Consider the following 27,222-nt stretch of genomic DNA (forward strand, 5'->3'; position numbering starts at 1 on the left):
CCTATCTCAAAATGGGAACCCAAGGTTAGTGTCACCAATTCAGAATCCAAGTCTCCACTTGCTGTTGCTGAATTATAATGTTGAATAATGGCCAGAAAAGTGTTTTTGCAGAACATTATTATTAGACCTTGACCTTTGACCGCCAAATTCTCATCAGTTTATCCTTGAGTCTAAGAGAACGCTTGTGCCAAATTTAAGGAAACTCCCTCAAGACCGTCTTCAGAAACTGCATTCACGAGAATGAGATGGACACAAGGTCACAGTGACTTTAAACTTTGACCCCTACATCGTAATCAGTTCACTGTTGAGTCCAAGTGAACATTCGTGCCAAATTTGGAGAAATTCTTTCAAGGCGTTATAGAGATATCACGCTCACAAGAATGAGACAAATGAGGTCATAGTGATCTTGACCTTTTTACCAATGACCACCAACATTTATTCAGTTCATTGTAGAGTCCAAGTGGACATTTGTGCCATATTTGAACAAATTCCCTCAAAGCATCCTTGAGGTATCACATTCACAATAACGGTAAGGACATCCTGAAAACATAGTGCCTCCAGGCACAGCTATTGCTGGCAAGAAGGAACAAAAATGCACTTCTCAGGTTGTGCCATGTATTGCTGAATGATTTTTGCATCATAAATTCTTTTAGAAATATTTGAAACAGTTCACTACAAGCACCCCGAGCAATTTGTTCACATCTATCAGGAAAAAATGTTTTGATGTTTTCTTGATGAAAATGAATGCTGCTTGGACAAGAGCCTTGTAGTAATGGCAAAGGCGAGAGACTAGATCATTCTAATTCAGTGATGATTTGTAATAATGTTGCACAGTGCTTGTAAGAAGGGGCAAAAAACATGGAAGTCTTAGCTGCAGAGGAACATTCATCATGTTTTAATATATTCCTCATATTGCATTCACAGAATGAACACAAGACGGGAAGAGAGTTTGTATGTGCACTGTGTTTGCCCGTGTGACAGAAGGAGAGATAAAACACTCTGATCCATGTGTGCTAGGCCTGCAAGTCATCCTCAAATGCCATGGAATTAGGTACTATGTGACTGTGCAGTGTCTTCGGTAATCCAAATCAACAGCATCCTCTTCAAACATGCCAACTGCATCGACAGAAATACGACAAATGCTTCAGTATTTCATGGGCATGTTAAAAAAAAATATACTGAGGTGCCAGCAGCACTTCTGCAGTCAAAAATGTTCAACTTCGTCCCTCAATAAAGCGGTCAAGGGTGCCTTAAGATGCCCACATTATACTTGGTGCCAAATTTAACTTATACAAGTCTGAATTTCATGGTTGACCTCTAATATGCATAAAATATCCCTATTCAACTGAGAACAGAATATTCCTTACAGGTTTTGGTGGCACACAGGGCTGCTTTTTCCACTGAAATCAAAGCTACTCAGCCATTAAGGTCCAATTAGCCTCTGTTTTATCCAATTACTACTGCATACACTCATTAGCAGTCCAGATATGATGCTTACAAAAAATGAAAAGGAGCAATTGTTACAGCTTGAGTGCTGGGGAAGAAATCTGTGACAACGTGCAAGCACATGCATACAGCAGGCATATAATGGTTGCCCTACTTAGACCATTTTCAGGATGTCTCATCTTACATAAAACACTGTCCATTCATGTTGTGCTGTATTGAATAAGAAGGGAGGGCATCACCGGAACTATGATGGCGTGCTTTGATGGCTCGCTGACTTTGACAACATGATTCAGAGCTGTGGATTCAATTTAACAATGCCTCTATAAATAACATGATTATCTTGCTGAATAACTGTTTTACCGTACTGCACATGTTCATGAGCAGGTTGAATTAGTGTCACAACAAGATAGCCACAGGGAAGAAATTAGAGAGCATAATGGAAGGGAAACAATCAAATCTGTAATGTACACATGCTATAATTGTTGACTGTGCTATCAGCTCCTATAGCCTGGAGTCTCTGTTTTTCCTCTCTTGTAGAGCTCATATGATGTGATGACTCCTGTTATACTTTGCAGGCGATGAATAAATGCTAGCCTCTCCCTTTTTCTGTTCTTTAAATGCTATACAATTTTCAGTTTATTGTATTTACATACACAATATCTAGGAGGCATTCCCGACAAATAAACTCAGCATTAGATGTCATGCATTATCACAAGCGAACCAAGATGTTTGAATATAATGTTAAAAAAATAAAATCTTGAGATATTATATTAGAATCTGCTTTAGGAGGATATTGATATCTCCCTCCTCTCAGTGCCTGTTGACACAGTTACAGGAAATTGAAGACAAACTCAAGTCAGCTCATCGCTTCTGATTTGCCAAACAATGAATGTTCCGAAGAAAAGTCAACATTTATATTCAGCTCTCGTTTAGCTCTGAGAACAACAGCGTTCCAACAAACAAGGTTACAGTATGAAACATCAGGCTTCTGTATAATTAATGTCTGTCTTGAATTAAAATTTCTTCCTTTGCTAATGATTTTGTGCCATCAGGCCAGGTGACCTTATTCCCGCAGCGACCATTTGCAATTTGTGTCACACTCGACCCAGAGGATCACCATAACAACTGAGGTTGAGTCAACACATTCATGAGGGCAGATGCATGTAATTACTGTACTTATTAGCTCACCATGGAAACCATGCAAAATGTTCGTTTGGCTCAAAGTAGTCCAAGTGCTTTACGCTGGTTCTTAGAGGAGTTGCAGCCTGAAACAGTCACGTAATTGGTCACTAGGGCAGAGTATTGTTTCAGTTTGGTTCCAATAAAAAATAAAAATAAATTTAAAAAAAACAGATTTTCCCATATATTACTTCAAAAACAAAGATGTTTTTCTGCAAAGCTTCTTCTTTCACTTTTCAAAGGAAGCCAAAGTTCTTATATGTAATGTCAAGCAGTCTTAATATTCACTCTACATAAAATAGTGAAAGAATACTAACCAAAGAAGAACTAAACAAAATCACAAATCTGACCCGACAGTAAAGTTGAAAGGGTTTCCTATTTTGCTGCTCCGGTCCATGGTACAAGTTTAAACCGGTTTTATTAATGCAAACCAGCTGAACCAACATTTGTCATTATGACACATTCTGTCAATTTTAAGAGTAACCTTATTCACAGTGCTAACATTACAACTGCATTAGTATAGCAGTATGGCAGCGTGATTAATATCATGTTCGTAAACAGACTAATGAAGCGACTGGTGTCCAGGTTTTATGTGTTTTATTTTATAGTTTTATACTTATTCTATTCATCATTCTAGGCTTTGTTTCTTCAATCAAACTGTAAAGCATTTTGTATTGCATTCGATTTGTTTGTTTGTCGCTATTACTTGACTTCTATTCTCTTAAAAAGACAAAAAAAATTGCCAACATGACAACATTTAGTAGTTGAAGCTGACGAAAGAGCTGTTCTTACTGGCACTATTGTGAGCTGAACTTTCGTCAGATGCGGCTGCTCACTTGAAAGCACCTCAGTGGAAGGGGATTGGCTGATTCATGAAGCTGAAATGAAGAATTATTTATACGAAACCTACTTTTTTCTCTACAAAAAACTTAAACAAACTGTCATCTGGTTGGAGGGAGAGCGCCAGGAGCTTGAAAGTTTCTGCTAAGGTTAATGACATCACTAAAAACAAGCTAAACTGACGTTACTTACTTCTGGTTATATTTTATGTAATTTCAAATTGATATCGCAATATAAAACCTGTTTTCTGATTTAAAAAGTAATGTTAGAAATATAGAAAGATAGCTAGTAGGTTACTCGCCCATATTTTAAGTGTTTACATCTCAAGTCTGATCTCGAGCGCACAGCTGATAGCTATGTGGTTTGTTGACATGAAGTAACAGAAGTGCATTTTTAATGGATTCAGTGTCAACAGAGAGCTGCAGTGTTATGCGATGCTATGTGACAGTTAGACACTAGCTTTCCTTTGGGACATTATTATTTGGGACATCTCAACCAAAGAAAATCTTGGTTGACTTAAAACTTTCCTTCAACAGACTGATTGGTCAAATTGGGAAAAAAAACAATCCACCGTCCAATCACAGAGAAGAATGAGGCAAATATCACAAAAAAATAACCATAACATCAACAACAATGCAGGCGAAATTAATATTGCTGACCACAGAGACCAGCAGGTCTGTTTTCTCTCTCTATGTGAGCAAGTGCTATGCCTTGTGCCGACATTTTTACTTTGGCTAATAATTCGAATCATTGCAACCGGACACAACCAAAGTGTCTGAGGCAAAAAAAAAAAAAAGCTGCACCTCCAAAGGGATCCCAGCTGGCATTTTCAGAAAAGTGCCTTTCAACTGGGAAGAAAACACTCTTAAAATAACACTAGCAATTGTTCAACCAATGACAGTTTGGCCAACAAACCACAAGAAATCAGCCCTGTTATAAATTTGTTGAAGCTAATGTTCAACATATAAAGATGTTGTAGCAAATGATTGCCTATTTACACAAACTTTAGAAGGCACAGAGCTACAGCAGCAAAAATATTTTTGCGTTTCTTGTCTCCAAGTGAGTGAGACTAATCTTTAATTTATCTTTTAAACACTGTTTTGGTCTCCACCAGCTTTTATATATTTTAAGTGAATGTGGCTCTTTAGTGGTTGGGCAAGTACAGTATTGTGCAGATTTTTTAAAGCATTGTTATTAAACACAATTGTCAGCTGGGATTACAATGTGTTTGACATTACAGGCGATCTCTTTCACATCTACATGATCATTGCATCTATAAAAATATTCATTAGTGCAGCTTTAAAGTGGATGAGCTAATCATTAGTCTTTGCAGGAGAATGACAAAGCTTTTGTTCTTAATGAGCACCAGGTTTTGGAGATCCATCTGCTCAACTGCATTAATCTGCAGAAGGACTATAACACTGAGGGAACAATTTGACTGATTTTTCTGATAAATCAGCTGATCAGTAAGTTGAAGAAATGCCATGACTGCTTATCAAAGTTGTCTAGAGATTTCCTGGGTTTCAGGGACAAACACTGTAGGGTACATCTAGGCTCTACTAGCTCTTCTAGGTTCAGCTTTCTCATCTAAAATGTGGTCCAAGTTCAAAATGGTCACTGTGAGAAAAGGTAAAAAGTACCAATACAAATCAAGCCATGGTCTCCTGGGACAACTTTATCATTCCATCTCCAAAAACAGAGCAACGAATGTAATCCTAGATATTGCCTTCCACTGAGGGTAACCAGAGAGTCCCTCTGCCCTTAACACAAGGTCACTGCACTGCTGATGAGCTGAATATACAAGGCTAAAGTAACACAATCACTCCTACAGTACAGCATCCAGCTGCTAAATGCACTTCCGCCGGGCCAAAGTGAAATCATTTCGACAAGAGTGTGTCAGAGCAGTCCACAGTTCCTCTTTGAGACTCAAGGTGCTGACACTACATAGCCCTGAGCAGAGAGAGAGAGAGAGAGACAGAGAGGCAGAGACAGAGAGTTCTCGCTCGGTCAGCAACCCTCGCAGCCTGCAGAGGATCAGAGCAGAGGAGAGCAGTAATTTCAGTGCTGCTCTTCAGACAGGAGAGTCCTTCCCCCAAGGCAGTCACAAAAACAGCTTGACAGCTGCTGTACACACAAAGGACCTGACGGTCCTCAATTAACCTTGATGTGAAGCTACTGCCTTGTCAATTCACTCTAAAACAAGATCAACGGCGCCATTCAACAGCAACATCATTTTGTTTACTTTATCTTCCTGTTATTCTATCTCGGCCCTGTCCCAGTGCAGCTAGCCTTTGCTCCGCCGACCCGAAAATTGTGTAAGCCTCTCAACCTCTGGACAGCTCCCATCACGGGCAATTTACAGACTGGGATTACATCAAACACTGCTCTTTGATTTTCATCAATATGGGAAACAACTGTGTTCCAGGTGTATAAAAAAATAAATAAATAAAAAATCACCGTCTCATCAAGTGATTAATGTCTGAACTGTCTTGCTGTGGTGCAGGACCCCTACCACTCAGCTGTATTTGGCTGTGATGTATCATTGATGCAGATCGATGGTGAGTGCCTCGATCGCGAGGATCTCTGCCCCATTGTCATTGACCTCTAGCTCCTGTGGCGTTCCTGGGAGACCCCCTGCCAGTGGAAAACACTCCGAGCATGCTGATGATGGGTACAAAAGCATCCGAGCCTTTGAGAGTGCGCCTCTAATGTGCTTTCTTTGTGATACTGGCTACAAAAAAAACCTCTAAAAGCAAAGCAAAAATAATAACAAAACATTACACAAAAGCTCTCAACATACGCCGTGTACAGGAGTAATTACAGCACATTTACTGGATTATGCCCTGGATTATACACAGCCAGAAGACGCTTTGAATGCAGAGGAACGCTGATGCTTGATTGACACTTTATGCATCTGCGAGGGTCGTAAGTGTCCCAAGCAGCTGAAAAATGAAGCCAACGCAGAATTGCCAAAAACTGCAGTTACTTAAATGGCCACTTGGAAGCTGGTTCCAAAGGCATGTCAGTCTCCTCTCCCCATACAGTGCCCTAGGGATGATGACTTTGTGTGGGCCAGCACAGAAACTTATGTCACCCTGGTTCCCTCATTAAAAAACCTTTGGGATTTTTGCATTGCATTTAAGAACATTGCAGAAAAATAAGCTCCATAGCTAACAAATGTTTATAATATTTACACATTTTGTTAAGCAAGATAATCTTCACACATGAACACCACTTTTAGGATTTTTTAAGCCTAAATGTCATCGGCAGAAGTAAAAAGCTATTGTTAAGCTTAAAAGAACAACTCTCGTCGGCGTCGGCATTGCTACAAGGATGTGAAGCCATGTTCTGCATAAATCGATGTGATGACGTTCTGTAGTCTCATTTAGCTACTTGTAACCACCTATTCAAGACACAATGAGAGCTTCAAAGTTCTTGAGTGGGGTATTTACTGATGTATTTTATGTTGTAGAACAAATCGTCAAAGTCTCTTGAGCTTGTGTTAATCCAAGACCTTTTCACACTTCCAACCTAAAACCCCATTGACTTTGAAAAGAGGGAAGCGGAGGTGATGAAATGCTAACTCATTTCCGGGTTTGGGAGCTCATTACTGGGGTTCTCTAAAGACCCCATGGTAAAATGGCCAACAGAAAAAAACATGTTTAAACCCTGATAAAAACAAAACAGTTTTGGTCCCTCAGTTAATTTCAAGTGTAACAGAAGTTGACTTTTATACAATTCACTCAGTTACATTTTAAGGCTCAAAGTTACATATAATTTAGGGTGGTACTGCTTTGAGTGACATGATGTCTCTGAGGTGTCACCGCAGTCTATTAGTCAGATCCACCCCTCGCTGCTCAACAGCTCCAACCTTTCATCCATATATGCTCTCCTTTTAGCTCCAAAAATCCAAGATGGCGACAGCCAAAATACCAAATTTGAGGATTCAAAATGGAATTCTACAAAGCCATGAGTGATGTCATTGTGGCCACATCCATTATTTTATTTCTATTTTATTTTGTTGTTACTTATGAATATGATTGAAAATTAGACAGCACAACAGTAATTTGCACTGTATGGAACCCATCAAGCTCTTTCAAGCAGCAAGTGAACTAGGAAGAAACACTAAATAAATAAATATATAGAGGGGCTAGTCATACAGATTGTGAACTTGCTATCTAACTGGAGCAATTGAATATATATGTGCATGAGTCTAACTGCATGCTTTATCAAAGTATAGCATTTTAATGTGGTAAATATTCCATCTGTTGTCTTTGGAACATGGTTGCTAAGAAGGGTGACCATACTGATTTATACTTATCTACTGAGCCGATATTCATATCAATTATTTTCTCAAGTTTTGCTATTTTCAACTGTGCATCAATCCATTTTTTAAATTTATACAATCTATAGAGTGTCCACAGGATTTCTATATGGAGAGTCATGCTGTAGATGTGAGTTTTTGTTACACTGCCCTCTACAGTTTTAGAGAATATTGGTGTGCCTCAAAGAAAAACCCACGCAAAGAACAAAAGATACAAATGTTTCTTTGTCAGGAATCCATGTCTGCTCATGTCTGTGATGGTCAATGCAGAAAACAGAAGTAAGGCTTTAGTTTCAATTCTCTTATGAGTGTACCTTCAAATACACTTCTCAACGAACAGGCAATTAGATGCTTTGTGTTCCCACAATAAAGGGCTGGTTACACTGAGGTGACACGAGCAGACATTTACAGAACAAAGACTACCAGGTGATAAACTGCGTTCTATGGATTGTGCGACCATTAAAGCCGAAAGAAGCAGTGTGCCCTGTAAGAACAGAGAGGGAAATATTGACTTTTACAGAATAATGTGCATCAGCTCCTCATGTACTCCGATGCGATGCAAAATGGATTCTTAATTGTATTCACTCCAAACTACATGCAAAGAAACGTGTCTGAGGCAAAGAGCGTTAGTTAAAACACTCTCCCCTGTTCAGAGGAGGCTGAACATCACATGATCTCCAGCACAGGTATCACATGATCGTTAGTACTGGTAATCAGTTTGCCTCAGGCAGAGTGTGGGTCATGTCCCTGATCGTTACAGTGCTCCTCTGTAACACTGAAACAGAGACAAGACAAAATGAAGTAGTGCAAACATTTTCTCTACAACAACGGAATGTTATTAAAGTAATAAAAGCAATTTGCACAAGAAGAAACTATCAAAAAATTCAGCAAAAAATACTCAAGCTTTTGTCATGCACGGCTTAATTACAATTCAACAAAATAGCACGCCCACAAATGATAAGAGATTAGGTGAAAGAATAATAATTAAATTAACCACATGCGAAAAAAATGTTCATACATTCACTAAAATTCACCTAGAAAAGCAGCAAGGCAGCCAAAGGTAAGTAGACAGCTATTTACTTAAGCTGACAGCTGGTGCTCAGGGAACCCTCAGATCACACCTCCTCTTTTCTTATATGCCGCTAACCCAATTTAGGACCATGTAATGTGTGCATGACTGGGAAGTCAAAGCTGTCATCTGCTACTTTAAACTGGCATCTCATTTGACCCGCTGATGAGAGTGCCAACGGCTGTACCACTGCCTTTGACCTGAAGCACACCACGCTGGCATCTACTGACCTACTTCTTGAGAGTGCTTACACATCACTTGCAAAGCCTCGTCGGGTCAGACCACATGTACAGTAAATATTCACAAAGTACTGTATCAGCCACCACTGCAAGCTTTGTGAGCATCGTGTTCAATGTAGTACCTGTTCATATGCTGTTTATTTTTTTACATTAATTATAATAAATGATGTCATGTCCTAGAGTGCATACATAATCAACTGATCTGATCAAAATGGAAATAGGAGACAATAATGACTTCTTTCTTCCTTTGATCAAAAACACATACTAAAATTATCATTTTGCAGATGTGTGCCTCTGCAAAACAGACAGGCTGCAGTTACAGTTAGCAGCAAAGTCTGTCCACACTCATATGTAGCCATGACAATGCTTAAAATATGGATGCTGCTACAGAGAAACTACAATTTATAAAAAATTGATTTTTCACACACATCTTCATCCTGGCAGCACAAAAGATTTATACAATCAGCGCAGTTTCAAGGTGAACACTCAAGATTATTGTCACCAATTCAGTGTTTGACCAGTTAGTTTTTCCCCTTGTTTCTGAGATATACTGAATAATGGCTAGAAAACTGTCCTGATTACGTCACAGTGAAGGTGACCTTTTCGATTTAAAATGTCATCACTTTATCATTTTATTCCACTAGGCATTGTGTGAAATTTTGCGACAATTATCGTATGAAATCCTGAGTTATGGCCAAAAACATGTTTTGTGAGGTCACAGTGACCTTTGCCTTTTACCATCCAAATTTTAATGAGTTCAACATTGAGTCCAAGTGGATGTTTGTGCCAAGTTTGAGCAAGATCTTGCATTTATGAGAATGAGATGGACACATGAAGTCACACAAGTCCCTGTGACCTTGACCTTTTCTAATCAAAATAAAATTAATTCAATGTTGAGTCAAAGTGGGAGTTTCGACCAAATTTGAAGAAATTCTGTCAAGGTGCTCTTGAGATATTGCGTTAACAAGAATGAGAGGGATAAGGTCACAATGACCTTGACCTTTGACCAGCAAGTTCAAATGAGTTCAACATTGAGTCCAAGTGGATTTTTGTGCCAAGTTTAAGTAAATTCCCTCAAGGCCTTCCTGAGATCTTGCATTCATGAGAATGAGATGGACATGCCAGTCACAGTGACCTTGACCTTTGATCATCAAAATCTAATCAGGTCAATGTTGAGTCTAAGTAGGAGTCTGTGCCAAATGTCACAAAATTCTGTCAAGGTGTTCTTGTGACATTGCGTTAACAATAGTGAGACAGATAAGGTCACAATGACCTTGACCTTGGACCACCAAATTCAAATCAGTTCACTGTTGAGTTCAAATGGATGTTTGTGCCAGATTTAAAGAAAGTCATTTAACGAGAAATTGTGTTCACAAGAAAGGGGACTGATGCCTAAGCGGACAATCCAAAAACATAATGCTCTCTGCCATGGCCGTCACAGAGGCATACAAATTAATTCATATTATTGTAGATATTACTGACACTTCTGCAAGTTAAAAATAGTACAATGCCGTATTACATTAAACTGCTTCACATAACAGGATCAACAATTGAGTAACCTGTGGATGTGCCAGTACTGGAAGACACTGATATGATGGCCAACAATTATTAATCAAGCATGCAGCCAATTTAATCTGACGTGGGATTAACCTAATTTCAAATCTGAAAGCACACTGGAAATGTGGTCAAGTGTTTGCGAATGAAAAAATGTCCCATCTGCATTATAGCACTCACATATTGACTCCCTGCCACAGTCATCTGTTGGAGGAAAAATACAGGAAATTGTGAATTCATATTGATGTCTTAGTAGACGGGGAGAATGGCAGCCAGTTTATACATCTACCTCTTGTTCTACAGAAACAGATCTGGAGGCCAGCCAGGCCCTAAAGAGGCTACGATCACAGAGAGACAGCAGCGAGACAAAATACATAGAAGAGATCTTTTTCACTAGTAAACACCAAACACAAAGGCTGGGTCACAGCGACAGCATGGGGTGTGTTTTAGTTTCCACCTCCTACACACTCATGCATTAAATATGGTTCAACAATCACACTCTCCAATGACTCTCAAAACTTCCCACCCCCCCCACCCCCCCAGCTGAACATTTCCTGGGGAATTCCAACCAGGAATGTATTCTTGATGACGGACCAACTGCAACAGCTGAGAGGAAAATCACTTTCTAATGAACAGAACGGAAACAGTTGAGGCTTTGTCTTTAACAATTGCTTGTTCTCAACACATTGTGGATCAAAATACTTACTAGGGAATGCATGACCTTGTTATGGTTATTTATGGAACAGTTTAAGGATTGCGTGTTTCTCCTTGGGTTGCACAATTTGGAAGAAAACTGTCTAAAAGCACTTCATGAGAGCATGCTTTGCGTTTAAAGACCATGTCTGGGACTTGTGATTCCCTTTAAATTAGGCCCAGAGTTGAAAGAGTGAACTAAAGTTGTTGTAGCAGAGATACCCTTAATAGCTTCCCATAATACGGAATCACTGTGGTAATGGCCTCTTCAATAGCTGGCAATGAGTGGGAAAAAGGCACCGTTTAAATAGTGCTTGGTTTTAATTACCACTGCAAAGCAAAATTGCAGTGTGTAATATTTCAAAAGCTTAGGCAGAAGGAAATGTTGACGTTATCTACAAGTTTGTGCTACTTTGTCTGTCTCAAGTTTAAAACTTTTCTGATTTTCTGCTGGCGCAAGCTTACAAACATTGATTTTATAACCTTTGGGTCTTGTGAATAGTATCTAGTGTTTTGTTTGATGGAACAGTAAGCTTTTATCAGTCGCCGCTGGCAGATGCATACTGCATGTGAGCTTGTGACATTGGTGGTGCTGTGATCTAATTATATCTGTGCACTGTGGTGAGAAGGTGTGCAGAGCTCAATGTAGAGACTCAGATTGTGAAGGTCTATGCTTCTGTATTAAACATGGGCAAGCAAAGGGCTCATATTATTGACCAACAGGTGAATGTACCACCACTGAGATTTACATAGCTTCAGTATTTCCACAAAATGAGACATCTGAATGGCTGTAACATTCAGATGTCTGCAAACACTGCAAACAGTGTGTGCATCTATAGACACAAAAACAAACATTATATGCACACACAACAAGCAAATTTGTTATGGCTGGTATAAAAATAAATACATTAATCCTATAGACAATCCAGCTCATTCCATTATAAGGGAAGGTATTTGCGACTCATAAAGCCTTTCCAGCAGTATGTAATCTGGAGATTATTCGCTGTTGGCACATTTTGCCTATCTGCTAGTCAACAAATATTTTCAACAGCCACGACAAGGGATCAACATGTGATCCTATCACCCTCTTTAAAAATATGTTGACTTACAGATAAAAATATAGATAAAATATAACGAAAAATCCCCAATATTTGTATGTTATCATCTTTATCTTTTATAGATCATTGATAAGGTACTGAGGACATAAAGTTGAACATGTAAGCATCAATATTTCTGATAACAGAAACATGTCATGGCTTTTTTTTTTAAAGGGTAAAGGTATTCACTGAAACCTCTATTCCATCACACATGAAGAATACTTCAGCACCAAAGCATCATCAGTGATGCTTGACACCATCAACTGTCAGCATCCAATCTATTCAGTTTTAAAACTCAGTATGTACAGTGTATTCTTTGCAGATCATGTCAAACTACAATGCAGCAATCTAGCAATACTTAAGACACAGAGATCCCTTGTGGACAGTATACAAATTCATTGAGCAACATGCTAACAATGATGCTGCTACTGAGGGGCCATACCAATCCCCACAGCAGTGATACTCAACTTACAACCTGTGATAGGGTGCCAGATGGCCTGCTGACTATTCATTAATTAACAATGAAAATAAACTAATTCAAACTGAAACTAATTCTTATTGTACTATGGATGTAAATAAGATGCCAAAGTGCATAAAAAAGCACCTACACAGAGCATGGACCCTAACAGAGGACCGGGCTAAGCTTTGAATGTCTTTAAATCCTAAAACGCCCCTGCATACGGTTGACCTATGTGTGGCTGCTGTGATTGGATTTGCCTCTTAACAGAGGCCAGGTTTCCATTACAGATTTGCGCAAAACTTAGGTGATATTTTCGAATGACTGCGTTTCCATTGAGTGAAGTTATGTGACTTCTCCTCTGGTAATAACATTCCAAGAAGCATGGCGATGGATGTTCAAAACATTAGCAGGTTTATTTCTATTGCAGCCACTGCACTAGTCGTCATGACTTCCAATCCAAGGCATCGTAGGCGTGTTACGGGAAAGATAGTGGAAAGGCAAGCCCCTAATGTGAGGGAGCAGCCACATATGAGGGATTTTTTGGAGTTATAGTCTACAATATCACAGAGGAATTGTGGATTCAAAACTTCCAGATGATCCACTCAACTTTGGAAGAGTTATGTGATGCAATAACAGCTCTTGTAGTGCCTCCTGCATCATGAGGGAGCCAGTTCCTACTGACAAGCACATAGCCATAGCATCATGTGACCCATAGAAGCCAAAAATGATTTCCATTGCAGTTTTGAAAAACATGGCTTTTCTGAAATGCCTGAAATACCACCTCATGCTGGCATAAAAACTTTTTTGCGATAAATGGGATATTTTTTCTAAGCTGACGCGTTTCCATTAGGTGTATTTTAAAGAAAACAGTCCACTCATTTATTATGTAGACTGATAAATATTAGTATTTTATTTATTTATTTTTTTCTTTTTCCAAAAGTGACCCTGGACAAAGCAAATTTAGCAACCCTGCAATACAGTGTAGTAGGCAGATGCTTCTATCCTACACTAAGTTGTGCCTTACAGTACCACCAGGGTGCATATATTTAGTATGGCTCCTCGCCCAGCGCCCTCCTTGCTGCCCCACTGTATAAAGCCATCCAGAATCACAGCTGTATGCATCATGCTGATACAGCTTGACTCTTCCAGTTACATCACACAGGCAAAACATGTCACTCCTCAATATCGGTTTGAAACGCCCCTCACGGCATGAGTATCCTTGAATTGACCCTTAATAATCCAAGATGCCTTTTATACAGAATGCTCAGCTGCTCTATACTGTAGAAGGGTGGGGTGAATTTCTTTTTAACAGTTGGTCACAACAGCCAAAAGCCTCTTCTGTAAATGTCGAAAGAGGCTGACGTGTAGCTAATGTGGTTTGGCATAGCAAGTCAGCCCAACACTCATGCATTTGTTCCACAAACTGATGTACTGTATGTTAAACTAACCATGACAAGATAAATAGACTGTGTAGCCCACAGTCAGTGTACCTGCATGAAACAACCAGCTCATAAAATATCTCGACACAAGTGCAGCACATACACATCTGTATGAGGCGGCAGGGCGGCCTAAGGAGTCGTGTCCTTCAATCAGGGGAGGCACATCCTCCCTGCTGGAGAAAGTGTATCTAGGTGAGCATGCACTCTGACCTCTGCAAGCAGGCAAGTCAAAATAAGGAATTTTCCAACAGCTATCCATGAAATAGCAGATTTTTATCTCTGAGGCAAAGGATTAGTGGGTTTAGCAGTCTTAACAAACTTGACCAAACTGACCATTATAGAGTGGCCAGCCTGTTCTGCCCACATTTCTGTCAGCCTACTGTAAATCATCAGTGGTAACATCCCTGCATGCGCACTACAGCCTCACATAGCTTTGATGTTGAGCCGATCCAGATAACATTCAGGTCAAGTCCAAGTTACTGTACAGCACATTTCTTTGCAGAGCAGCAAGGATGCTGGGCATGGGCAGCAATAGTTGTCCATTTCGTCCGACTTCTAAGCACCAAATTCGGCGAGCTTAAACATGAAACATGCAGCGACAAACGCTAAACAAGTAGGTCAATGAAATATATTACCTCTTATCTGTCAATGTCACAAGCAGTCAGTCACACGTTAGGCGAAGATTTTTTTTGACAAGCTTATAAAAACGCACCACATGAAGCAAATCGACCGGTGTTAAATCCAAAGAAGAGCAAGGAGATGGTGAACACATCACACTAATCATGTGGAAAAGGGTCGTCTTAATATGAAATGTTTTCAGCGCTTCTGCTGAGCCAACATCGAGCGGTCCGCCTGCCTGTAGTGAGCCCGTTTTGGGAGGAACAGCACCTTGAAGACCAGCGCCAGGGTTTAAAAAACACAAGGGGAAATTTTAAAAAATGAGGCGAAATCCTACCTTGATGTCTGTCACTCGTTAATGCATGCGACCTGGCTTGGATGTAGGCTAAGCGATACACACACACCGCAAGCGGGTCAGCTCAGCCTGCCTGCCTCCTCCACGGCATCAAGCCCCTCCTCGTTTATCGTACAGTGGAGAGAGATGGGGAAAAAAAGAAAAACGACCGCATATCTCTGCGCCGAAAAAAAGGGAAGCGGCGTCACAGTCACCCACGGTTTGTGATCATCATAAATGTTGCCAGATCGGGATAGATTTAAAGGCTCGAGATGATACGGATGAGCAGTCCTGCGAGATTAAAGAGACCATGCAATGCTCGCACGGTTGAAGATGAAATAACTGAATGACTGAGTTCTCTCTCTTATTTTGAAAATGCTTTGAATTTGTGCAGTGAAGTACACCTGCTGAAAGGGTGTCAGCACACCAGCCATCAGTGCAGGACAGCCCATAGTGCTGTGCTTTATTCCACTTTGACACAAGATCAATGCCACATGGAAGGTGATGCTACCTGTCTACTGCAAAAAAATAACGTGTCTATCATGCAATCCAGAAAAAAAACATATAACCTGTAAAGATTTTTTTTTTAGAGAATGGTAATTATCGAAGATTTTTTGCCAGCAGAATGATTACTTCATGTCTCATGTACTCCAATTCAATCGTTTTGGTTGGATTTACAGTTTTGCTAATTTTTGTGATAATTAGGGAGCATTTAATGTGTCAACTCACATCTAACATCTCCCTCTGGTTTTGTCACCTCAGTGGGTGTATTGTCGTTTTTAAATCTGAGCATATACTGCCCCCTAGTGGAGATATTCATGCACCCATGCAAAGAAAGCTCAAACATTTGGAAATTTAAATCTACACAATGATAAACATTCTTTTTACACATATATTGATACTTCAAATGATAAATGCTAGTCTGTTTCCCTGGTCTGCTTGGATATATTTTGCTTGCATACTTCCCGTCTTTTGAATCTAAGAAAATGCTGAGTTACTTCCTTAACCCTTTGAAACCTGAGCAAATTGGCTATTTATTATTTAAAAACATCTCAAGAAGGGAACAAGCAACTTAAGAGGAAATGACTGAACATTAGCTAGAAAGTATTTCATTTTTATTAAAAAAAAAAAAGAGTACAAAACAAACAAGGAAATGACCTGAAAAAAAGTGTTTATAAAAACATAACATTTCTGTTACATCATTTTAAATGCGTAACTATGATTATTATAGTTTGCCCTTAGCTTTTTCCCTTTTTTCTCCCATTCTTCCATAGCTTTTTTAAAAAATGTATTATTTTCTATTATCTATTTGTGGAACATTTCTTAACAAGATGCACACTGCCTTTTTTCTGTTTTTGTTTCTTTTGCCTTTTATGTTTGTTTTTTTAAAGAAAAGGAAACAAGTTTTTTTTCAGGGTTCAGAGGTATAAATACATAAGAAAAGCATCTAAGAGCAGCGCAAGTAAGCATGTTGTGTTAAATTAAAGTAACACTGCATTCTGCATTTATGATGTTGATGCTTGCAGGTAGAGTAACACACACAAAGAGCAGGCTCACACACAGACACGTAGTAGGCATGCATGTCTGTGCATGTGTATATTATGATCGACTTCAGTTCAGATAATATTTTCAAATAAATGAAGTTGATTAATTTTAGCATCTCTGTAACTGACTGCAAATTTATTATATGCCTACACTTGGTTTGAGAGGTACACAATGTTTGAGAGGTTCACTTGAATCACTGATACGACTTGAACATTTTGGAAAAACATTTCCAAGAAGTTCCCCATTTAGGACACTTTACTGGTATTTTGTTTGCACTGACATCACTCTCTCCTTTGGTGCCTGGTAACACACGGTAACTACGTTACTCCACTTGAACTTTGGTCAGGACAGAGCCAAGCGTTTTGACATGATCCCTCCACGTTCCCTTAGCTTTTTTCAGTGCAGAGCCAATGAAGGTCGAGGGACCAAAGTTAAGGGACTGTCCTTGTTGCATCTGACATCTGTTAAAATATGAAAACAGGCACATTTGTTTGATTTTTTGTTTTGTTTAACATGATATACAGTAAGTGTCATGTAATCTGTTCCAGTGAAGACCCACCACAAATACAGCTTTCTGTTTGTGTGCCACCACAAGGGGGTAGCACAGACATGACAACGTTCCAATAAAGGTTGAACCCCTAAGGAGCAATGTTCAATGTGGCTGTATATAAATCACTGTTCTCAGTGTCCTTTTAAACACAGATGTTGACTTTTCAGACACCTTATCTCTGATAAAGAGACATTATGATCTGCCCTGCCAGCACTGCAGCTCTTCGGTAATGGTGAAGTGTTGGTTGATGACTAAATACATTCTATTTTCACTTTATACACATTCATGTAAAAAAACTAAAACATTATTGACCTCCACAAGACTTCATTTTAAATTTCAACTCTAAGACCCAAATATATCATGCTGAATTAATGGGACATTGTATGGAGAGATGCAAATTCTGTCAAGAACGTGCTAACTGAATTGATGACAAAGTAATGCGGATGTGTGCAGCATCTTAATATTTTTTTTTAATAATGGGTGTGATATTGCATCAATTAAGTGGTTCAACTGATGCCCCATGCCACATTTATATTAATACCAAAACGACTTCAGTCAGGGTTGAAGTTGTAATTGAACTTTGTGGAGGTCTTTAAAATAAATAAACTATTAGGAGTGTAGATAGATAGATAGAAAGATAGCTAGCTAGCTAGCTAGATAGATACATAGATACATAAATGTAGTAAAACTTCAAATTGTCAAATTACACCTAAATATGAAGAGTTGGTTACATTAATGACAGATAATGCATCAGTTCAGTTAATGATAACCAACCTGCATAACTGCAGTAATCATATTTGCTTTTCTGGAATTAGTTTTTTTCTGTGTTATGCTGTGCAGAAACATGCTGCGTTTTGGATGTAACTCTCATGTTTAACTAATAATATCAATATTTCTTTTTCAATGAATTACAACTGTAATATACAGATAGAAGGAGTGGGTTTTTGTTTGTTTTGCTTTGGCTGTGCCACAGGGACATATTTGAGTTCCAGGCGTGATTTAGTTAATGGGTCAACTGATGAGTCCTGTTAATGTTATGAACTTAAATAACAAAAATAAAGAAATAGATAAAAACTGTGCAATAGTAGCATTTCAGTCCGTTCATTCTTGGCTATATTTAACCATTCTTGAAGTACCGAAACATTTATCATTGCGCATTAGCATGTTGTGTTAGCATAGGTATATACTGACATACTCTGCAACAGTGGAGCGACACCCACACACCATCCTCCTCTTGTAAAATTTGTTCTCCATTGCTCCTCTAGTTGACTTTTCACCACAGTGTAACCATAGACTGTTAAAAAGTGTCACTGACTCACAAGCCTGTTTGCTTGTTGTGCTAATCCGTGCTAACCCATGCAAACTGCGCTAACCTCAGTTGACTTGCTAACACCTCCTCTACAGCTAAAAGTGTGTGGGCTGGACTTCTGAATTTTGATGCTTTTTTTTGTAATTGCACTTTCCTTGTCTTCTATAAAGTTGACGGCATTAACTTGATGGACAATAAAAAATAAATAAATAAATAAATAAATGGGGCACTTCAAGCCATGCTCTGTACAGGATAAGGGGTCTATAAGGGGTCTATATAAGGGGTTAAGAGGGCTTTTTTTTTGTTCAAAAGTCATTTTCTTTCTCTGAAGCCAAATAAACTCATTTTAGAATGATGTTATGAATACACCCTGTTAATGATTTTATTTTACAAATATTTCACCTTAAAGTTAATCTGTTCATCTTTTGTTCCTTTAGAAGATTAAACTATTGACCTTTTTTAATGCTGATATGCAAATTTGTTATGGTTTAATATTCATAAATGGTTGTAATTGAAAACAGACAATATACCATCATTTACAATGATATGGGCCTCGTGTATTGTATGGACAACCTGTATGCAAACATTTCAGATGCTGTTAATCTTGTGATTGTTTTGGGTTGCCTAAATATCATATTCATACTTGTAAGTAGAAAGGATGTTGGCCTTCTCCCTCTTTTACTGTATTTATATATACCATATTAATAAAGGCCTGTAGTATAATTAAATAGTAAGGCTAAAAACCTGTACATATCTAAATGTAGGCTTTGTTCTTCTGTGACCCTTATTTTCTTATTTGATTCTCTTTTATTCTTATGTTGCCTTTTCATGAAAAAAACTTTTCACTCTTAACTGACTGTGATTTCTGCATGCAACTGTGTGCACTTGACCATGACTGCTGTGCAGTGATGGAATATACAAACCACAGCAGCCCTAAAAATTTGTGATTAAAATAATGGTTGCTGGTAATCGGTGACCCCCACAGATGTATGATTGTACTGCTTTTTATAGGAGTTCAGCTCACTCAAACCCTTACTTCAGTCCAAAGTTATTAACCCTTGAAACCTGAGCAAATATGCTTAATTTCTTTCAAAATCATGGAAAGAAGGTAAGGAATAACTCAACAACAAATTATCCCAAAATGTGCAATTCTTTTGAAAAATTCTTTTGTAGTAAAATAAAAATAAATGGTCTGGAAAAGTGCTTTAAAATTGAAGTAATTTCAAGTTGTTATTATTATTGTAATCATAGTTTTCTTGACATTATCTCCTATTTTTTTTATGATTTTCTAATAATTCTCTTTCTCTTTCCCTCTCTGTTTTTTTATTTTTATTTTTTAGAAAAAATTTCATTTTCTTATCACCTCTTGCTAATTTCTCACAATTTGCAGGATACTTCTTGCCAAGGTGCTCATGCCCTTTTTTCCCATGTCTTCTAAAGAAATCACCCAATTTATGCATGTTTTAAAGATTATAATGCTTGTGAAAGGTGTCTGAACGCAGCACAAGAAAACTGACGTCTATCCAGGTTTCAAAGGGTTAACCATTTTTTTTTTAAGTGAAACACCTTTAGGCAGAGGCCTGGTTGCCCTGTATAGCTCTCCTAAACACCATACAGTACAGCTAGGCCAGCTTTATCCCTTGACCATTTACCTCTGAGAAAGTAATTCCACTCCAAATGTCCCAAATGTGTTCAGAATTATTATCTTATCAGATCACCTTGTTTATGTTCACAGAACAAGGTCATACACACCATCTAATTTAAATGAATGGAAAACAAACACGTGAATAAAAGGCCTGCCATTTGCTTAAAATCAGTTTTCCACTCTGGAGGTAGTACGCTTATCTCAACACAGAACAGCGGGGGCATTGGGCTCTGTTGTGGTTTGAATATTTCCATGGGAACGAGTGGCCAAGGAGAGAGGGCGGATCCTGTTGGAGCGGCACAGGGGGCGTGTGTTACATTGGCTGGTTTCCTGCTTCATTTAAACTGTCTTTGTCTCTCAAACAGCCACAGATGTGCTGGTCCTGACAAGCGACAACCTCAATCTGCTGTCAAGAGAGCCCTTTTTTTCACAACAAGCCTGAACTTTTAGCTGGAGCTTTCAGTCCATCCAGGATTGTGGATTATCCATCATTTCAGAATATAAGGTAAGAAAATTTTCCTGCAAAGTTTATTATTTTAGATATTATGACACATTTTTTGTTTGATTTTAGAACACAATTCACAAGCATATCTTTTTGATTTTACAGTGTCCTAATTCCAACCAGAGGACCCATGTGGGTGGTGGAGAAGATCCGTGTGTCAGTGGAGAGATCTAACCTGCCTGTCCCCTCAGCAGAACTCAGCTTTAAAATTGGTGACATCATGTTCAGAGACAAAGGCTACAAACCCAAAAGGATTTCCCTCTGTCCTAATGTCATCACACCTGACAACATCCCAGAGTTCTGCATCCCCCCAACAATCCCATCCCTGCAGGAGATGAAGAGCATGGAGCAGAGCCGAGCTGCTCGCGTTATCAAGGCATCTCCCTGCGAGAGGCCTGACATAGAAGTGACACATTATGAGTCCATCAGCCCGCACATTATCCAGGTGGAGAGTGTGGATGAGAGTCCATATGACGGCTGCAGTGATGAGGAGACCACTAATGCGGATCCTCAGAGCCAGGCCGCTTTGTCCCTTCCACACATGGCCAAAGCTCAGACCTGCTATGGCTTTTGCACCTTACTGGAGAGCCCCCACACCAGGAGGAAGGAGTCGCTCTTCCACGCTGATCCTGGCTCCTCTCCCCTGCTGCTGCCCCGGAGTCGATCCAGCGTGTGCTCCAAAGTCTCCCCCTCCACCTCGCCCTCCTCCTCTCCGTCCTCATTCAGCCTGAACACACTGACCTCCAGGCTTTCCCAGAGAGGATACACCCTGAACTGGCAGGCCACTCTGGACAGCGATACCACTTCCTCCACTGAGTCCTCTCCCTTCAGCTCGCCACTGCTGACCAGGTGCCCTGCCAAATCTTCCCTCTTCAAAGCACTGAGCCATGAACTGCTGTTGTCAAGGAACATGAGGAAGGCAATGGTGTCCAGGAACAATTCCCTATCCACAGATGAAGGCAGCTCCACAGACAACAGCCCCAATGTCATGAGGAGGGCATCAGATGCGTTAGCTGAAGGCGTGCCAAACAGCTATAGCCTGGCACCACCCAACATCTTCCCCACAGACTTGACCTTGCACAGAGAGCGGGTAATGAAGGAAAGAATGGCCCCCATAGGGAAAGATGGCAGCCTGAGACTCTCAGCAGAGTACTGCCCGGATAACCAAAGACTCCGAGTTCGCCTCATCAGCGCCGAGGGCCTCTATCCGCTCTCTGTAGACCCCAAGATTATCAACTGCAGCGTCAGCCTCTCTCTGGTGCCCGGAAAAGTCCAGAAGCAACGCAGCACGGTCATCAGAAAGAGCCGCAATCCCATCTTCAATGAGGATTTCTTCTTTGATAGCATCTCAGAGGAGGACCTCAGCCAGCGGTCGCTGCGCTTTAAAGTGGTGAACAAAATGTCCACCCTGAAAAGAGACTATCTCCTGGGCGACTGTGACTTGCCTCTTTCTAGCATAGTGACATTGTAAAGTACTTCCAAAAGTCTTAATTTATGTATGGGATTATTTATTAGCATTTTTGTATTGTAAAATGAGATTTTCTAATGATAAAATGATGGAAAAACATTGAAGTTGTTTGTCTTTAATACATTTCAAAATAACAATATCCTCACAAGTGTCTTCGTAATATTACTAATTGTGCCTGTGCAGAAACAGTTCACACAGTTTTCTCCAAATTGATTTTCTGAATTCAAACAAAATGCACCACAGAAAAAAAGCCTCACCTCATAACTGCTCATAAACAAACACAAAAATGTTAATATAATGATTTACAGACTGTTCATTCATTGGTGTTCTAATGTGGCTGCAGCATCAGCTGGTGTGAGCAACCGCTGTCTCGTATTTCTCCTAAGCCTGTTGTTTTCTTCCTGACCTTTCCGATGATTAAAAATATCACTAGAAACCAGAAACCCAAGAGGGGAGTTTTCAGCATTGAGAATGCATAATTTTAATCAGTGCACAAAAAGAGCTCTATCTGCCTTTTTCCCTCCACCAAGGATACAGAATACTTATTGTTTTATTTCACGAAGACTGAACAACAGCTGAAGCTGCTTTTCAGTCAGAGAAATTTAATTCAAGTTGGACAGCATGTATTACTCATCACGGTTTTCATACAAGGCCGGGCAATGTTGTATAGTTTATCAGCATAAAAATACTTTGCATCTGAGATGGATCATTAAATAAGGAGTATTCACCTTTTGACAGTCAAGCATTTAGGTGATAAGACTTTTACAAAACTCAAAACTACTTTCACTATTTCTACAAAACACTTAAAGTTATGGAAGCCCTAAACAGCCATACATTTATACATTTATTTTCTTCCGTTTTCCTGAGATAACAGGATAATTTTCATAAGATCTTGAAATAACGTAACTGTGTTTTCCCTAGATAACAACATAATAAATTTGAGATCTTGAGATAGTAAAACAATACTGTAATAGCAGGCTATTCACTGACATAATTTATTTGAAACATCATATTGTGTAGCAAGGGCCACCACGTTACATGGGGGCGACATGTTGGCTATTAATATTTACATTTTTTATTGAAACACGTGGATGGTACAGAGAGCAAACATATTTTGTGTTCTTTTTTTTTTACAAAAAGTTATCAAATCCAACCCAACCCCATCCCATCCCAAAGACCTCTTTCAAGGGTAGCCAGTGGCCTGTGGAATTATGAAGCAATAGAAATGTTCAGTAAAAATTGGAAAATTAAATAAAATATAATAGTCCAGACAATGTAAACATAAGAATAAGCAGAAATAATGAGAAAAAAAGTCACTGATGTCTAGGGTCACGGTAGCTATTTATATCCAGTTTTGACAAACTGAGTGAGAGGAGCAGACTGATGAGCATCGTGAGGTCCCGAGCCGTGAAATTAGCTAACAGACAGCTGTTGTATCGGTAATATTCGTGTTGTAACATTCACTCATTCATTTGTTTCAACAATATTTCAGAACAGAAAGCATAATAGCACAAAACTATAATGGCTTATTTACACCGGTGTCCATCAGTCAGCATGGCATGACATGTCACGTGTGATGGAAATCTCAGGCCTATCACATTAAATTTGTTATCTCCAGATCTCAAACTAATTATGCCGTTATCTCGGGAAAATACAATTTTATTATCTCCAGATCTTGATAAATTTTTCCTGTTATCTTGGGAAAACAGATGAGAAAAAAGTACGAATGCATGACCGCTTATGGCTTCTGTAAAAACTGCAGTAACTGAATTAAAATATAATTAAAGCCTAGAATATAAAAGCAATTTCAGCACCTACAAGGCTGAATAAATACATGAGGACCTTTATCCACTACTGAACAAAACATGCTCTATTTATGTTGAAGACACAAACAACATCTCTCTGTGCAATATACATACATGTTTACTCAACTGCACAGAGCAGGAGCTCTTAATGTAAACTCCAGGCGCGTATCTATCCTGCTGCTTTCAGCAATAAAGATCAGGCTTAAAAGCACCGGCTGCAACTATAGCTCCTAGTTAAAGATTAATAGGTTTCTCAGGGCTCAGGAAAGCTCTGATAGGGGACTGACAACTGCTGCTTAAACAGCATATGACACAACAGCATACAGTAACGTGATGAGGTACGTATAAATAGCTATTCCGCCGTAATAATAACCTGCTGGGAGATTGCTTTTAAAGCTCAACGTCTGTAATGATGCATGCTTTATTATGCAAATTTCTTGCTAGATTTTACAGTTTGGATTGTGCCACTGAGAAAAGCCTTTGGACAAATATAGCTCATGATCCACTTTTAGTTTGAACTACAGATTCAGCGTCGTCACAAAGACCTGCAATCCCCTCTCAATTGTTTTGATGGAAATGAGGGGTTTTGTGCCTCTACAATACAAGGCCTAACGCATGCGCTTTTGTGTTACTGTATTACATAGGAGCATCTCATTTCTGACAAAGAAACACATAAACATCCCACACAGAAAACCTACATTTTTCAACAATGCCTCTCTGAACAGGATGTGTTTCAGATCCTGTGGAGAGGCTGATACTGTTGGACACTTTTGTATGGAGTGTTGACTCAGCTGTGAAATACCCTGTAATAAATGAGAATTACCCGTGATTCCCCTTGCTGGTCAACCGCTGATAGGATTTGAAAGGGATTTCCACTGATCTATCTTCATTCAAAAGAACAGAGGCGATGGGTTTTATATAGCACATTGGTTGCAGCAGCATTAGGGCATCGATCCAAACTGGTGACGCCCATACAAAAATGTTATCTATTGATGGGCACTGAATAAAAGCATCAAATGAAAGTCTATTATAAGAGATATATATTACTCCTGGAAAATATCCTCAGTAATGGCTTCATGCTTTTTTTTTCTTTTTCTTTTCTAACGATTTTGCCTTCCTAACTTTTCTACTAAAACAAATTGTCTTCTTTCATAAATAATAACTCATTGGTATAAAGTGGTGTCAAGCTGGGGGTGGGCCCATCTGGGTGCCATAGAGCCACTGCATGTGGGGAGTGGATGATCAGTGAAAAAATATGGAGTGGATGTTTATTTGGAGACCAACACAGAAATTAGCATCGTCCTGGTTTCCTCAACAAAAAGCCATTTTTCAATTGGATTTCAAATGTATTGCTACAAATAAAGACTGTGGCAAACAAAAGTTAATGATACTAACACATTTTGTTCACAAGATAATCTTTGCAAATGATCACTTCTATGATTTCCTACGTGTGAAAAGCTAATGTTAGGTTGCTGAGAAACTACGGCATGGTCACATGACTTCAATGTCACTGCCACAACAAAGCTGTAAAGCCGTGTTGGGCATGATGACACTGTCGTTTCATTTAGCCCCTTGTTAGCAACCATCTATTTTAAGACCCATGCAGGCTTCAAATTTTTGAGTGGGGTATTTACTGCTGTATTTGATGTATTTTAACAAAATGTTAAAGTCTCTTAAGCTTCTTCTTTCAGGGATCTAACCAAAAATCCATTCAAGAACTCACTTATTTTAAGACAAGGGAACTGGGAGTCAGTACATTTACATGCACAGTTTAGCTAAACCACAATTATAGCTTGATTATACAAGCATTGGGGAAGAATCTATTTATAGAAGGAAGTATGTCAGACTCCACGACAGCCGGTGGAGATATGCCCTCTTTCAGCTAGTTACAATAAACCTATATTATTTGTACAGTCTATGATAGAGACCCAATCACAATCACAAGCGCTGAACAAACTCTGCCTTCATTAAATAGTTTTAAGCCACCTAAAAAATTGATATCCGTTTAAGTAAACCTTATACACAGAATGTTTCACTGCTTAACCTTGCTGTCAGACAGCCCTTACCGACAGGGATTTGAAGCTGTTATATCAAAAACACCAGATTCCAGAGAAAAAAAGGTCATTTCACTTAACTGAATGGCAGAGCTGCTGCTCTACCGCTGCCTCCATCAGCTGTCGTGGAAGGTAAAGAGGAGCAAAGCACCCTTTTCCTGCTCTTAAGTAACAAACAGTCCCTATCCCTAACCATCAAGGGAGGCGGTCTCTACTACTAGGAGCACATGCAGAACGCCTAGTGCAGGAACCCAAAAAGCATAATAGCATAATAGGTCCCCTCTGAAGTCCGACTGAGGTGCTTGACTGCCAATCGCGTTATGTGGGAATGTTAGTATAATTTTGAGAAATGTGATTTAGTACCATTTCAGTCAGACTAAAATGTTTACATGTATTTTAAAAGTCTAGTTTTGTTTGGACTCACACAATAATTTTACTTCTAATCATTAATCAATCAATTAAACGTACTGTGTAATGACATGCTAACTCATATATGTCCTTTCCTCACCACTCTATACTTAACAAACAAGAGTTTGCTGATGCTATCATGCTGACCTTTGTTTCACTAAAAGTCAACATGGATCCTTTTTATTAGTTGCTTCCCCAAATTATTATTAATGATTAATAAAAAATAATGAGCTGGGGCAGCATAAACTTTTTGGCTTTCAAAGGGAGAATGACAGAAAAGGTTTATGTACCACATAAACATAAGATTGATCCCTCACTGACATATTTCAAGAGTAAATATTTATATTGACAGTTTGATTAAAACATGCTGTGATATACTTTTTATATTTGCCATTTGAACATAAAAAACTGCAACACTGAGAAATGGAAAGACAATGAATGTGGGCAGATAATTTGCAGTGTTTTACTTACCAGTGATCACTGGAAGTGATTTCATATTATCTGTAAGAAACATCTGTCTCCCAAAGAGCTGTGCATCATGAATGCAAATGTACAACAGGGGAAGTGCACTGGCTTAATCTCAAGTGCCATACAGTTGCCTGGTTACCTTCATTCACCAGGATGCCTTTTCCCAGCTAATGCAC

At 39.1% G+C, this 27,222-nt stretch overlaps 2 protein-coding genes across 8 annotated transcripts in view; one reads left to right on the forward strand and one right to left on the reverse strand.

Annotated features, from left to right (window-relative positions):
• tln2b (talin 2b) overlaps positions 1 to 15,365 on the reverse strand; it is a 138,914-nt gene extending 123,549 nt beyond the window's left edge. For 5 of the 7 annotated variants that reach the window (XM_042495462.1, XM_042495461.1, XM_042495460.1 and 2 more), the window contains exons 1-2: positions 15,296 to 15,338; positions 10,832 to 10,855 (exon numbers count right to left, since the gene is read on the reverse strand). The gene's annotated coding sequence lies outside the window, so the exon portion shown is untranslated. Of the gene's footprint in view, positions 1 to 10,831; positions 10,856 to 14,975; positions 14,997 to 15,295 lie in introns of those variants that run through there. The other 2 variants (XM_042495457.1, XM_042495458.1) reach the window with 2 other exon arrangements.
• Positions 15,366 to 20,733: 5,368 nt separating this feature from the next.
• c2cd4a (C2 calcium dependent domain containing 4A) lies at positions 20,734 to 22,314 on the forward strand. Its single transcript, XM_042496762.1, has 2 exons — positions 20,734 to 20,846; positions 20,949 to 22,314. Exon 2 carries the CDS (start codon positions 20,974 to 20,976, stop codon positions 22,312 to 22,314), a length of 1,341 nt encoding a protein of 446 aa, XP_042352696.1. The 5' UTR covers positions 20,734 to 20,846; positions 20,949 to 20,973.
• The last annotated feature ends 4,908 nt before the right edge of the window (positions 22,315 to 27,222 follow it).

This window comes from Plectropomus leopardus, chromosome 11 (assembly GCF_008729295.1).
Source record: "Plectropomus leopardus isolate mb chromosome 11, YSFRI_Pleo_2.0, whole genome shotgun sequence".
Lineage (NCBI taxonomy): Eukaryota > Metazoa > Chordata > Actinopteri > Perciformes > Serranidae > Plectropomus > Plectropomus leopardus.